This window comes from Amblyraja radiata, chromosome 14 (assembly GCF_010909765.2).
Source record: "Amblyraja radiata isolate CabotCenter1 chromosome 14, sAmbRad1.1.pri, whole genome shotgun sequence".
NCBI lineage: Eukaryota > Metazoa > Chordata > Chondrichthyes > Rajiformes > Rajidae > Amblyraja > Amblyraja radiata.
The window spans coordinates 51,323,736-51,339,715 of NC_045969.1; the positions used below are offsets into that span (position 1 = coordinate 51,323,736).

At 38.8% G+C, this 15,980-nt stretch overlaps 1 protein-coding gene across 3 annotated transcripts in view; it reads left to right on the plus strand.

Annotated features, from left to right (window-relative positions):
• rab9a (RAB9A, member RAS oncogene family) overlaps positions 1 to 10,420 on the plus strand; it is a 49,129-nt gene extending 38,709 nt beyond the window's left edge. For 2 of the 3 annotated variants that reach the window (XM_033033343.1, XM_033033341.1), the window contains exons 2-3: positions 3,721 to 3,748; positions 7,933 to 10,420. In XM_033033343.1, the coding sequence (XP_032889234.1) occupies positions 7,968 to 8,573 (606 nt within the window). In that variant the 5' untranslated portion in view covers positions 3,721 to 3,748; positions 7,933 to 7,967 and the 3' untranslated portion in view covers positions 8,574 to 10,420. Of the gene's footprint in view, positions 1 to 1,939; positions 1,993 to 3,720; positions 3,749 to 7,932 lie in introns of all 3 variants that reach the window. The other variant, XM_033033342.1, reaches the window with a different exon arrangement.
• Positions 10,421 to 15,980: the final 5,560 nt, after the last annotated feature.

Consider the following 15,980-nt stretch of genomic DNA (forward strand, 5'->3'; position numbering starts at 1 on the left):
AAAACATTGCAAAAGGCATTGACTAATGTTTACATAAATTTGATTAAATGCAATTATGTGGATTGAGATACATTCTGGAATGAACAAGAATCTGGCTGAGGTATCAAAAATATGTTCTCATTCAGGCTGAGGTTTAAAATAGTGCACCCAGACTGAGGTTTAAAATAGTGCACCCAGAGCTTGGTGTTTGTGTTCTTTGTTTTTCAATTAATGCAAATGGCTCAATTAAATGATGTTTGAAAATGATGGATAAATCAATCACATGCGGTATAATCCAACATAGTGTGCACAACAACAACAACAACAAAAGAGCAAAGCCTACTGCATTCAGCAATGTTCAAATAACTAAGAATGTTGAAGGAAACATACTTAAATTCTTAATGTTTAATGCATCCCAGCCAATGCTGCAATGAACCAGATAAAAGCAATTGCATGGTTGGAGAATTTGGACATGTTTGACCTCCTCTTTTGAAACTTGTCCTCACTTGTGTGCAGGGGAAAAGATGAAGTGTTGAAAAAAGTGTATTGTGTGTGCTGTGCATTTGGACATCAGCATTGAGGGGAAAAAATGGGTTTTCATATTGGATATGGTAAATTATGAAACATTTGGGGAAGGTAGGTAATAAGAATATTAAATTTGAGACCATGACAAATGGATGCAGAATTGGAGCTACCAATAAAAAGTTAAAATATATGCAAGGAAATCCTTAGTGATTGCTGAGTTCGCAAAGCAGTGTGAAGAAGGGGAAAATTGTAGGGTGATTAAGTGATGCAACTTTGCAACATGGAGAGCTTCTGGACGGGTGAATGAGTTAATATTTTCAAATGAACTCTATCTGTGGAAAAACTTCTGTATGATACAAATTCATGTTTCCGAAGTGCTGAAAGATGTATTGTGAGCTGAGTGATTTGTTTACTTATTGAAATGCATCATTTCTACCTTCATGGATCCTTTGTGGGATTATAGTTGTGGGGATGGAATAGTTAGAATGAAAGTTTCTTTCTATCACAGCCCTGATTTCTATACTTTAACAAGTCGCTCAATATTTGGAAAGATCAGTGTTTTAATTTTATTCTGTTTGAAGGTAAATGAACAGTTAATGAGTAAGTGAATTGTGGGCAGTTGAAACTGTTTTGAAACACTACAGCCGGGTGCTGAAGCAATGTAACATTCTCATTGTACCTATAAACTGCACTTGTTTCATATTTGTGTACACAAAATGGCAGAATCTGTAGGATTAAGTTTCACATTAATCTTAGACTTGGAATAAGACAGCCCAGGATCAAGCAATTTAGTACTTGCTTTTAAAAAGTTAGGACTTAAATGGTTGATGCATTCTGCTAGCATTAAATTTGGTATAATTATGTAAGTGTCTCTATGTGATGTCTTTAAGTGCATTAAATTATTTCATACCTTTGAGTGCATGACCTATTACTACATTCTGCAAAGTTGTTTCAGCCAAGTGTCCTGGAATCAAATGCCATAAACATTTTAATCCATAATGCATATTTCCAGAAATATCAAAGTGTTATTTCCAGAAGTGTCAAAATATCAGCATGCAACTAAACTCGACTTAATTCAGCCCTAATGCACTCGTCATGCAGAGTAGTCCTTGCACACAGATCTTTGAGAAGTAGTAATGCCTATTTCATTTGTTAATTAGTGCAAAGCACTGCAATTAAAATATAAGGGCCATTTGCCACACTATTCCACTCTCCAGACTATTATGCATTTGAGCAAATGTTGACACGTGATAATTACAACTAGCCTCTTCCGTTAAGTTAAACTGAATCCATAATTTATTGGAAACTTGATCTAATTGTTCTGCTCTTGTGAAAACTGCAATAAAATAATTTTATTTGCTAATGTGAATATTATTTTATGACAGTATCTTGTTTTGGCATTGTAACCCTGACTGTTCTTAAATTGACTGTTTAGCTCTTTGCCAAGAGAAGAAAAAAGAAAACCATGATAGTTGATGTTTCCACCCGGTTAGTATGCAAACTATTTTGTTTAGAGATACAGCGTGGAAACGGGTCCCTCGACCCACCGTGTCCACGCCGACCAGCTATCACCCATACACTGGTTCTATCCTACGCACTAGGGACAATTTACAGAAACCAATTAACCTACAAACCTGCGCTTCTTTGGAATGTGGGAGGAAACCAGAACACCTGGAGAAAACCCAGGTGGTCACAGGGATAACGTACAAACTCCGTACAGACAGTACCCGTAGTCAGGATCAAACTCATGTCCTTGGCGCTGTAAGGCAGCAACTCTGCCGCTACACTGCTGCGTACAGTGAAAATGTTTTTCAGTTCATGGAACAATTATAGTTTTCATCTATCTTCAAATCCATAACCATAATTCCATAAGATGAAAGTTTTACAGATTACTTGAAATGGGATAATTTTCTTAGTACTTTGCCTTGGAAATGTTTGAAGTGCCTGTGAATATTTCAAACACTCACAGTAATTACAGATGAGAAAGTTCATTGTGGAATATTAACTCGTCCATCGAGAAGAACCAAAAATCACAAAATTGTACATGACCATTCTAACTTTTGCCCCATCCACTGGTTGAGGAGTGCATTGGAGTTTATCATCAATTTTCTTAAACATTTTAACTTTGCCTTTTAGTGCAGAATCTCTGTTCCCTTCTAGTCCCAATTTCAGAGACAGTACTTTGATTTTATCTTCCCTCATACATTTCATAATTGCTCTTTTCTGATGTGCAAAATATTTTTATTTCTGATATGTAATTTCAAATTAGTCTCTGACTATCCATAACTTGCAGATTTTAGGACCAAAATAGTTTAGTCATCTATGATATATATTGTTCACGCTATGTAATTGTTTTCATTATGTTATTTGCAAAATTATTTCTCTGCATGGTTTCCTTCAATTTCCCTAGTTATTTTAATACCTCAGCATACGCCAGGTTTTGATGATCTTTTAATGTGTTGCGGTTTCAATTACATGGCATGCTTTTGATCTGTCCACATGTTCGATTGGTGCAAGCCAGTTTTGAGCAGTTCCCGCTAAAACCTTTACCCAACCGTTTATCAATGTTTTGTTCTTTCTCTGAAAAAAAAACCTAAACCTGAGCTCTGGGGACTGCCCAACATCTACCCTATTCAAAGAAAGATCCCAATGTAAACCAGTTTCCTGTCTGGTCAGAATCTTGGTTGATCCCAGGGTTTACAATAATTCCCTAAAACTGTGTTTTATATAGTGTTTATTCAAAATTGTAAAAAGCGGTTAGTTTTCAGACAAAGTGCTCTTTTGTCTTATAAAATAGATGAGTTTGTTCTGGAATGGTATTCTTCCCAAAATCCATATTAGTAAATTGTCCCAAGTGTGAGTTCAATATGCAGGTGATTGCTGGTCGGTGCATACTCTGTGGGTCGATGGGCCTGTTTCCACACTTCATTTTGCAGAACATAATGCATTGCTCGTTGTTTTCTATAATTGCTTTCCCCTCAGTAATGCTTTGTCAGGGGTATTTACATTCTGTCAGGAATATTACTGTCTCCCTGTGACATTGGTAAAAAAGCACAAAATCGTGCAAGACAAGGTAATTCTCTCACAGTATCCGGAACAGCAATGTAATGTGTTATATTGGGGGGTTCATTATATCTACAGCTGTAGTGTATTTTTTTTAAAGCAAATTGAGATCTTGGAAGCAGTGATTAATCACAATTTTTTCCATTTTTCCAGAAATCTAATGATGCATTAATCTGAAAGGGTAAGGAAAGTTGACTTAGTAATTTTCACATTTTGTGCAGCTAACATTAATGTACATGTAAAAATATACACTTTAAAATGCAAGAAAAGTTATTTAACTGGTTTGTAAAGTTGTCTAGGAATTAATTACGAGTGAAATGAAGTTCAAAGTGATTTTTGTGATTACATGACTTGGATGCAGATGTGGATAAAACATGGTAGACATAAAATGCTGGAGTAACTCAGCAGGACAGGCAGCATCTCTGGAGAGATGGAATGGGTGATGTTTCGGGTCAGGTCAGGGGAGTGGGTGGGACAGAGATAGAATGTAGTCGGAGACAGTAAGACTGGTGGGAGAAGTGGGAAGGAGGAGGGGATGGAGAGAGAGGGAAAGCAAGTGCTATTTGAAGTTAGAGAAGTCAATGTTCATACTGCTGAGGTGTAAGCTAGCCAAGCGAAACATGAGGTGCTGTTCCTCCAATTGGCACTGGGCCTCACTCTGACAATGGAGGAGACCCAGGACAGAAAGGTCAGTGTGGGAATGGGAGGGGGAGTTAAAGTGCTGAGCAACCGGGAGATCAGGTAGGTTAAGGCAGTGAGTAGAGGTGTTCAGCGAAACGATCTCCAAGCCTGCGCTTGGTCTCACCGATATACAGGAGTTGACACCTGGTACAGTTGATGATACACAAAAATGCTGGAGAAACTCAGCGGGTGCAGCAGCATCTATGGAGCGAAGGAAATAGGCAAAGTTTCGGGCCGAAACCCTTCTTCAGACTGATACATTTGATGAGGTTGGAGGAGGTGCAAGTGAACCTCTGCCTCACCTGAAAAGACTGTCGGGGTCCTTGGATGGAGTCGAGGGGGAAGGTAAAGGGTGGGAAGGGACAAGTTGCATCTTCTGCGGTTGCTGGGGAAAGTACCTGGGGAGGGGGATGCTTTGGTTGGGAAGGGACAAGTTGACCAGGGAGTTGCGGAGTGAAAGGTCTCTGTGTAGAGCAGAAAGGGGTGGAGATGGGAAGATATGGCCAGTAGTGGGATCCCGTTGGAGGGGGTGAAAATGGTGGAGGATTATATGCTGTATGCTACGGCTGATGGGGTGGAAAGTGAGGACAAGGGTGACTCTGTCCTTGTTACGAATGGGGAGGAGGGGGTGCAAGAGCGGAGCTGCGGGACATCGAGGAGACCCTAGTGAGAGCCTCATTTATAGTGGAAGAGGGGAACCCCTGTTCCCGAAAGAATGAGGACATCTCGGATGACCTGATATGGATAACCTCATCCTGGGCGGAGAAGCGGCGTAGACGGAGGAATTGGCAGTAGGGGATAGAGTCTTTACAGGAAGCAGGGTGGGAAGAAGTGTAGTCTAAATAGCTGTGGGTGTCAGTGGGATTGCAATATATGTCAGTCAATAGTCTGTCTCCTGTGATGGAGACGGTGAGATCTAGAAACGGTAGGGAGATGTCGGAGATGGTGCAAGTGAATTTGTGTGCAGGATGGAAATTAGTCGTGAAGTTGATGAAGTCAGTGAGTTCTGCATGTGCAGGAGGCAGCATCGATGCAGTTGCCAGTGGTGGGATCCCGTTGGAGGTGGCGAGAATGTTGGAGGATTATCTGCTGTATGTGACGGCTGATGTGGTGGAAGGTGAAGACAAGGGGGACTCTGTCCTTGTTACGAATGGGTAGAGGGGGGCGATTGGATAAAACATGGGCATGCAGGGAATGGAGGGCTATGGATCATCTTGGCATGTTTAACACAGATTTGATTGACTGAAGGCCTGTTCCTCTGCTGTTCTGATCTATGTTCTAAAACCTTCACAAGTTTTTAATACATTTTCAAAACTATTTGATATGCAGCTGGAGTCCTTTGCTACTTTGATTTGGGTAAATATTTTATGTCGTTGTAAACTTGTACATAAAGTACACCTTCCTACGTAAAGGTGAAGCTTGCATGAAATAGACATTTAAAACATATCATTGGTATAAATAATCTCAAATGATTGCAAGGATAAGCACAGCCTTTCTGATGCAGGCACTGCGATGAAGTCAACCAGCTAGGAGGAAGGATTTTTTTTAATGCTGTCCTCATTCCTCCCCTGACTCTCTATCATCCCTTAACCCTCACCCACTACCCACTCCTCCTTACCATATCCTTCGTCCACCCCTGCCCCTCTCCCTCTTGCTAACCTTGGGGAAGCCTCTCCTCTTCCCTCTATTTTTGTCTCACTAACTTTGGAAAAAGCATGATAAATTAAGGGCATGTACGAAAGCTTACTGTCAAAATGGAAAATTTGTGAATTGAGAAAAGCTCATAGTGGGTTATGTGTATTCTGAGTATGTTTTCACTGAGCTATAACTGATACTGTGATAACCTATACTCTGTATTAACATAGAAAATAGGTGCAGGAGTAGGCCATTCGGCCCTTTGAGTCAGCACTGCCATTCAATATGATCATCCTAAATCAGTACCCCGTTCCTGTTTTCTCCTTATATCCCTTGATTCCGTTTGCCAAAAGAGCTATATCTAACTCTCTTGAATATATCCAGTGAATTAGCCTCCACTGCTTTCTATGGCAGAGAATTCCACAGATTCACAACTCTGGGTGAAAAATAATTTCCTCATCTCAATCCTAAATGGCCCACCCCTTATTCTTAAACTGTGACCCCTGTTTCTGGACTCCCCAACATCTGGAACATTTTTCCTGCATCTAGCCTGTCCAAGCCCGTACAAATTGTATATGTTTCTATACGATCCCCTCTCATCCTTTCTAAATTCCAGTGAATACAAGCCCAGTCGATCCATTCTTTCATCATATGCCAGTTCTGCTATCCCGGGAATTAATATCAAGGATGCCTTTCCTCAGATTAGGAGGCCAAAACTGCACACAATACTCCAGGTGTGGTCTCACCAGGGCCCTGTATAACTGCAGTAGGACCTCCTTGCTCCTCTACTCAAATCCTCTCACTATGAAGGCCAACATACCATTTGCTTTCTTCACTGCCTGCTGCACCTGCATGCTTAATTTCACTGACTGATGTACAAGGACACCCAGGTCTCGTTGCACTTCCTCTTTTCCTTATCTGACACCATTCAGATAATAATCTGCTGCCTTGTTCTTGCCACCAAAGCGGATAACCTCACATTTATCCACATTACATTGCATCTGCCCACTCACCCAACTTATTCAAGTCACCCTGCAGCCCCATAGCGTCCTCCTCGCAACTCGCACTGCCACCCAGCTTTGTGTCATCTGCAAACTTGATGATGTTACATTTAATTCCTTTGTCTAAATCGTTAATATATATTATAAATAACTTATAATAAGCACTGAGCCTTGCGGCACCCCACTGGTCACTGCCTGCCATTCTGAAAAGGACCTGTTAATTCCTACTCTTTGCTTCCTGTCTGCCAACCAGTTCTCTATCCATGTCAATACCCTACCCCCAATACCATGTGCTCTAATTTTGCACTCTAGTCTCTTGTGTGGGACCTTGTCAAAGGCTTTTTGAAAGTCCAGATACACCACATCCACTGGCTCTCCCATATCCATTCTACTTGTTACATCCTCAAAAAATTCCAGAAGATTAGTCGAGCATGATTTCCGCTTCTTAAATCCATGCTGACTTTGACCGATCCTGCCACTGCTTTCCAAATAAACTGGATTTCTCACAGCATGGTCATAGTCGTATAGCATGGTAACCTATGCTTTTTAAAATGGCTGTAGAACATACATACAATTCAACTTCCTGTTATTTAAAAAATGCGAGGAGTCATAAAAGGTCCAAGTCTTATCCGATTCAAAATCATTTTTAAGAGTTGTACTTTGGGTGATCATTATCATAGGCCATTCCCATAAAGTACTGTTGGTATTTTAAAAATATTTCCTGCACAAAAACGAGGTTGTTTAAACATGTGCATTGAACTGGCAATTTACTTGGCAGGTCTTTGTTTCTTGCACCTTCGGATGAAATGGATACATTGGAGTGTTTCTTGTCCCCTTTCAATTTGACTACATGAAGGCTCATCACATCTACTTGGAGTAATTTGATATCACCCCATGCACCTAATGTCCAACTACTTTTTCCCTTATCCCACCTCTTTCACCAATCCCTTGACTTCACTGTAGGTTTGTGATGGATTTATTTGTTTTGGTTATTTACAGTAGTCTACATCTCTATGAAATGGATAACAACAAATATTTTTTTTTATAGGTGTTGTCTTCATCACTTAGACATTTGCGGTTGCCATGGCTGGGAAATCAACCCTATTGAAGGTTATCCTACTGGGAGATGGTGGAGTAGGAAAAAGTTCGCTCATGAATAGATACGTTACCAATAAGTTTGACATACATCTTTTTCATACGATAGGGGTTGAGTTTCTAAACAAAGATTTGGAAGTAGATGGACATTTTGTGACAATGCAGATATGGGACACCGCTGGTCAAGAGAGATTTAGGAGCCTTCGGACACCATTCTATCGAGGCTCTGATTGTTGCCTTCTTACTTTTAGTGTGGATGATTACCAAAGCTTCCAAAATTTGAGCAATTGGAAAAAGGAATTTTTCTATTATGCAGATGTGAAGGAGCCAGAAAGTTTCCCATTTGTGGTTCTAGGCAATAAAATTGATGTCAGTGAGAGGCAAGTTTCAACAGAGCAGGCTCAGGCTTGGTGTAAAGATAACGGCGACCATCCTTACTTTGAAACAAGTGCAAAAGATGCGACCAATGTTGCAGTGGCCTTTGAAGAGGCTGTTCGACGAGTTCTTGCTACCGATGATAGATGTGACAGTTTCATGCAAACAGACACGGTGAATTTACATAGGGCGAAGAAGCAAAGCTCTTCCTGCTGCTGACTGTGGGCTGAATGCAATGAACCTTCCACTATGTGCCATTGGTTTACTGATGGGTGTTGATTGGGGTAGTGCAAATCCGCTGGGACTGTTTTGAGAAAACCATTGTCAGCCAGCTCAAAGAAACACGTTCCACTGGTTGGGAAAAGATGCGGAGATACATGCGCACAAACACAATGCCGATGCCCTGGATTCTCCACTTGTAACTGAAACATTCTTAGGTCAGGTGATGGGATCAAAAACAGTTTTGAGTTTAAGATCAACCAAATATGGAAAGTTAAAAAGTAAATTAAAAGTAAAATTAATTTGGTATTGGTACAATATTTCTAATTAAAATGACAAATAAAATATGGAAGAAAACAATACTGTAGCTTGAGATGGTTGTAAACTTTAATTTGTATGTCATTGCCCTGAACTCATTCCACATTTTTGTTTTGGTGCTTCTATTCTGACCCCAAAATAAGGTGTATTGTACTGGCATTTTTTTTATTTTGCTATGAAAACAATGGAGTATTCACTGGTATTAGGTTAAACCTTGTATTTTCATTTCCTGATTTTGATTAACTGGAAGGTCTATTGATCAATGTTTTGTTCTGCTGAGCAGGGTACCTTTATATGATACTAAAAATGTCATCTATACAGTAAGATGGTTTGTTGCAGTCAAGTAACCACAAGGTACTGTTTCAAGTTTGAGAAAAGGTGAAAGTTGCTAAACAGTTCATTGATACACTAACAAATCACCAAAGATTAAGATTATACAAATGATGTAAAGGTACAGCGTTTTGAATTGATTCGTAAAGACCTGAAATCGTCAATCTTTTATGAAGTAACATGTCTTCAGTACCATTCCATGAGGTATCATCGCATTCATTTATTTTCCCCTCAGGGTTAAGTGTAAACTGTAAAACAAGTTATGGTTGTAAATGCTATTATTTTGGGCAATGTAATGGTGTCACATGTATCAACTTGCATAAATGCTATCTATTGGATTGCCTTGTCTTTTTTAATTACCACTAAAAAAAATTGTGGTACATGTGTACATTATTGTTCTTCTGACATTTGGGATTTATAAACCAGTTGGAATTTGCAACCATCGGCTTATGATTTAGTTTTAGATTGTAGATCTTTTTGCTGCTGTATGTTCCATTGTATGCCAAATCAAATTAATTGTTAAGCAGAACCACAAAAAAAATTGAATTTTCTCAGTTTTCACCAGTGTAGAACGTTCTTCCCCAGTCAAGAATAATGGTTTGGAATGTACTTCAAGGCCTTTGTTCCTGTGTAGTTGAGTGTCGATATATATCGGCAGTGTGGTTGGCCTGTTTCCCCCATTTTTATCCCTGTGCTTTCTAACCATCTGTAGCATTCATAAAGATCAGCATCTTTATGTAGGGATCATTGAGATCATTCATATTTTGGATTCTGGTGCAGTTGGAGGATCTGACATGATGGGTCATTTATATTATTCTCACAGAGAACCATTTGTTAAACACAGACCAATTAATGAGAGTGGCTGAACGAGGCTTCATTAGGCATAACAATAGTTTTAGCAAAAGGCAGAGTAAAATCTCAAAATAAAACTGCTCGATTCTAACGCTTTGCTGCAATAAACATATTGTCTTAATAGTTGAATTGTTTCGTTTACCACATTAAGATTTGTGGAGCTTGGCTGATACAGTACTACTGAATTATGCAATGGAAATCAATAGAAATAAATTAAACTTGGAATGGAAACGTTTTAACAAATCATGCATTCTATCTGCTGACGGTTTAGGCACTCCTATGTGTTCAATATATCACCATGCTTTCTGATCACTGCTTTGATTCACTATATAAAATTCTTTAATCACTTTTTGGTGTCTTTCTTCAGTAACTGAACTTCTCAATTGCAAAACGTTTCAACAAGTACAGTATTTCACAATTTAATTTCAAATATAAAAATATTTGTTTCAAACCTTAAACCTGTCCCAAAAACGCATTTATTTGTGTGCTGGACAGCTTCAGCCTTTGCGCAATTATGTTCATAGCTAAGGCGGTGCTCTGCATGTTCAAACCCTACAGTGCCCTCCATAATATTTGGGACAAAACCCATAATTTATTTATTTGCCTCTATTCCACAATTTGAGATTTGCAATAGAAAAAAAAAACACACGTGGTTAAAGTGCACATTTCAGATTTTATTAAAGGGTATTTTTATACATTTTAGTTTCACCATGTAGAAATTACAGCTATGTTTAAACATAGTCCCCCCCATTTCAGGGCACCATAATGTTTGGGACACATGGCTTCACAGGTGTTTGTAATTGCTCAGGTGTGTTTAAATGCCTCCTTAATGCAGATATAAGAGAGCTCTCAGCACCCAGTCTTTCCTCCAGTCTTTCCATCACCTTTGGAAACTTTTATTGCTGTTTATCAACATGAGGACCAAAGTTGTGCTAATGAAAGTCAAAGAAGCCATTATGAGACTGAAACACTGTTAGAGACATCAGCCAAATCTTCGGCTTACCAAAGTCAACTGTTTGGAACATCATTATAAAGAAAGAGAGCACTGGTGAGCTTACTAATCGCAAAGGGACTGGCAGGCCAAGGAAGACCTCCACAGCTGATGACTGAAGAATTCTCTCTATCATAAAGAAAAATCCCCAAACACCTGTCCAACAGATCAGAAACACTCTTCAGGAGTCAGGTGTGGATTTGTCAATGACCACTGTCTGCAGAAGACTTCATGAACGGAAACACAGAGGCTACACTGCCAGATGCAAACCACTGGTTAGCTGCAAAAATAGGATGGCCAGATTACAGTTGGGCAAGAAGTACTTCAAAGAGTAACCACAGTTCTGGAAAAATGTCTTGTGGACAGATGAGACTAAGATTAACTTGTATCAGAGTGATGGGAAGAGCAAAGTATGTAGGAGAGAAGGAACTGCCCAAGATCCAAAGCATACCACATCATCTGTAAAACACAGTGGTGGGGATGTATGGCTGCTGAAGGTACTGGCTCACTTATTTTAATTGATGATACAACTGCTGATGGTAGTAGCATAATGAATTCTGAAGTGTATAGACACATCCTATCTGCTGAAGTTCAAAGGCCTCAAAACTCATTGGCCGGCAGTTCATTCCACTACAACAATGATCCCAAGCATACTGCTAAAGCAACAAAGGAGTTTTTCAAAGCTAAAATATGGTCATTTCTTGAGTGGCCAAGTTAATCGCCCGATCTGAACCCAATTGAGTATGCATTTTATATGTTGAAGTGAATACTGAAGGGAACTAGCCCCCAAAACAAGCATAAGCTAAAGTAGGCGAAAAATGCTGTTGAAACTCAGCGGGTGAGGCAGCATCTATGGAGAGAATGAATAGGTGACGTTTCGGGTCGAGACACTTCTTCAGTACTCTCCATAGATGCTGCATTACACGTTGAGTTTTTCCAGCATTTTTTTTATCTACATTCGATTTTTCCAGCATCTGCAGTTCTTTCTTAAGCATAAGCTAAATAAGGCTGCAATACAGGCCTGACAGAGCATCTCCAGAGAAGACACCCAGCAACTGGTGATGTCCGTGAATCGCAGACTTCAAGCAGTCATTGCACGCAAAGGATATGCACCAAAATACTAAACATGACTACTTTCATTTACATGGCATTGCTGTGTCCCAAACATTATGGTGCCCTGAAATGGGGGCACTACGTATGAACACTGCTGTAATTTCTACATGGTGAAATCAAAATGTATAAAATGTGCACTTTAAACACTTGTGGTTTTTTCTATTACTAATCTCAAATTATGGAGTACAGAGGCAAATAAATAAATGATGGGTCTTTATCCCAAACATTATGGCTGGCATTGTATCACTTTAAATTGAGCACATATATCAATGCTGCATCTAACTTCTGCATTTGAGAGAGTCGTATATTTGTTTCTTTTGGAGAAACAAAATACTGGAAATATTCACCAGGTCAAATGGGATTTTTCGGTAGAGAAATTTCAGGGTCATTGACTTGAAATGTTCGATACATTTGAGGTCAATGATCCTTTTCTGAAAGAGCCAATTTATGTTTTTTTTAATAAAAAGAGTTCCCCAGGTGCACTGGCTATTTTATCATTTGCTCTCACTTTTACCAGATAACCACAAAATAATAGCAAAACAAATTGTGTTTTGGTAAGACATGGTGCAAATAAGTGAAGTTGAAGTTAGAGCAACTTTAAACAGATATAACAATATTTAGTTTTATAAAACAGCAATGATTCCATGGGTAACAATCAAACACTTGATATCAGTAAGTGCTTGTTTAAAAGATGCTGCTCAAGGGTGCTATTTTGAACAGTGTCGGTGACCTTTAATTGTTGGAATAGGAAGATTGGGATGAATGTCAGATGAAGAATTAAAGTAATTGGAATGATGGTATGTTGGGTGACTGAAGGCTGTCCAAAATAATGTGGAAAGAACCCAATAGCACTTCAAGGTAAACAGGTACATGGTCTTTTTTTAATTACAGGTTATTATTTGGTTCAGTTTAGGGTTTAATTTTGGATACATGTATTTTTGGTTATTAAACTTGGAGATCTAAAGTTTTATGTAGAAGCAACTAATATATTTAAACTCAACTCTTTTTTCATTGCTTGTGCCCTGACACTTTGCTAATCCAAATATATATGAGATTTTTTAAAAATGAAGTAAATTCAAACGATTTAGGTAGACATCCATAAATCCAAGATTGAATGGTCCATATTCAAGATTGAGAAAATCCTTTGGTAGATCATGGCAAGCATTTTGAATGATCATGCAGGCATTGACATTTTGCTTTGTCAGCAATGACACAAATCTGAGGGAACGCTCCACTTTTACATTGGCTGCTGGCACAGTCATCAGTAGAGATGATGTTAGCTAGTTATGGTTATTGTGCATGCTGCACTTTTGATTATGCTGCTGCTTCCATAACACTTGGATTTGTAAGGATTGAACGTGTAATAATCAAAGGTTTGTGAAAAATACTCCTTGCATTAAAGATCGTTGACCTAGAAAATAACCAATAATTTTCCTGTAATTCCAATATTTTCCAGAACTGGCCAAATTATTCCACTTGAGAGAATTTGGTGAAAAGGCTGCAGTCTCAAGATTCTGTTTGGTATTCAACCAATTAAGTCTCAAACAGCAACGGGCAGCATGATATTGTAACTAGACACAAAATGCTGGAGTAACTCAGCGGGGCAGGAAGCATCTCTGGAGAGAAGGAATGGGTGACGTTTTGGGTCGAGACCCTTCTTCAGACTCGCCTTCTTTCCGACACATGATGGGATCATTTTTGATAGATTTCTTGGTAATTTGCAAAGTAGGCTCAATCTCTGAATCGTGTGATAAAATTAATTCACCCTTTTTAGAAAAAAAAGTCGACTATTATCACAGCATATAATGAGATGCAGGCTCTCCTTTAATGCAAAACGGCTTTATCATGTAGCTGATGTATGTATGCATAAACATAAATCATCAGCCACAACTATGCAGAGCAATGTTATGAGATTGAGAGGGACAGAATTGCATACCTATCCAATTTTCACATTGTTCATTGCAGTATTTCTCACACTTTGTTAGTGTGGAATTTACACTGCACCATTGCAGCTGAATCACAAGGCCTTCAGCAGAGTGATGACAACTTTTTATTGCCAGCAATATTTGACATGCATCTCAATCTCATTCAAAAACATGTGGCAAATACTTCCAAGTCCACTCCCAACTGTAACCCATTTGCCTGTGGCCTCCATAGTTACAGGGTCAAACATGAGCTTGAGGAACAGCATCTCATCTTCCATTTGAGTATATTGTAGACATTTGGCCTCTATCAAATTCAGTAATTTAGGGTAACTTGCTTTGTATCAAAATTGGTCAGTACTGATGTCGGTCATAACCAGAGCTGTTTATTTTTCCTCTGCCAGCACTGCCTGATTGTCTGGTCATTTCATTGTATTACATGTTCCTTTGCTTGATCTGTCTCATGTAGATCTGCTAACCAGATGGTTTAATCAACAGCGCTTTACCACTGCAGCTGTGGTTTCACCCTTTTGTCCTATCCATCCTTCCCTCCACCACTCTTTGCAACTTAAAAGCTGTGTGGCTGAAGTGCTCAATCTCTTTTTCCCAGATAGAGCGTAACCACAATGTTCTCTTTTTATTTTGTTGTGATGTTGCTGTTCAAATAACTGAAGCCTTACACCATGATAAAGGTCTAAAGACTTTATTAACGTTACAGCATCGGTAACTTCATACTAGCACATTTCTCTAATAATGTGGGAGCCAGGCAGAGAGTGTTACTGTAAAGCTAGTGGGCGTAACTACAAAGTATGACTCATGACATGAGACACTGATCAACATTTCAGATGCCTGGTCTAGTTTATTTTTATCAATGCATTTAGTATGCATTTGTAGTTATTGAAGGATGTTTTTCAAAATATAGCTTGCTGAGGGGGCCATACACTTGATTCTGCATGGCCATTAATTATATAATTCTCATATTCATAAGTTTTCCATGCTCTCATTGCAGTTTTTATTGATAAATGTACTCTGAGGTTGAGACTGGAAATAATTTTGTATTCTGAAATATGGAAAGTGATTTCCGGCTACCACAATGATTTAAGACTTCCAAGAAAAAAATATCAATTTTCTATTACATTGTTAAGCCTGTTTTAAAAAAAAAAAACATATTTTCGGTGCCATTGAGCTCTGCAGTTTTCACCGGCTTCCTCCATGAACGGTATCATATTATGTAATATCTTCCTACAGAATTATTTAAAAAAACATACAAAAATATGAATCTAACAATTTCCCCTCAGCAGTGATGCAAGATCAAAGGATTCTTCCCCATCTGGTTTCATACAGTAGTTCGTGCAGCCCTACTGACGTCTTCCAAAGCACAAGATGAAGTCCACTGGAGAACCACACCGAATGCTGCTGAATATTGTTTCCTCTTACCATTATCAAGTAATGTAGGGAATTTCTACAGGTATTCTGGCAGAAGATCAAGTGCTTTGGAAATCACTTAGCTGGGGATTTTGATCTGAAGTTGGAGGAACCTATGCCCACACATTAAAACTTTGGTTTGACCTATTATAAAACAACTGACTTTATTTATGACGGCCACAGAATAATGAATGGATTTCTGCATTTGATTCTTGGAGGACTAGCAACAATCCAGAATGCTAGTTAACTAGATTTTCATGTAATTTGTTGACTTTCATTTATCTCCAACACTGCAAAAGTATTTAAACATTCATATCTTCTGGCTCCACATAAACAAACCAGGCAACATAAACTCTGGTTCTAAATAATTTTGGAAACTTATAGAAAACATGGATTCAACTATCTTTATTCACAAATCTACATGTCTTAGGAATTGTAAAGTGACAAAATCATGCA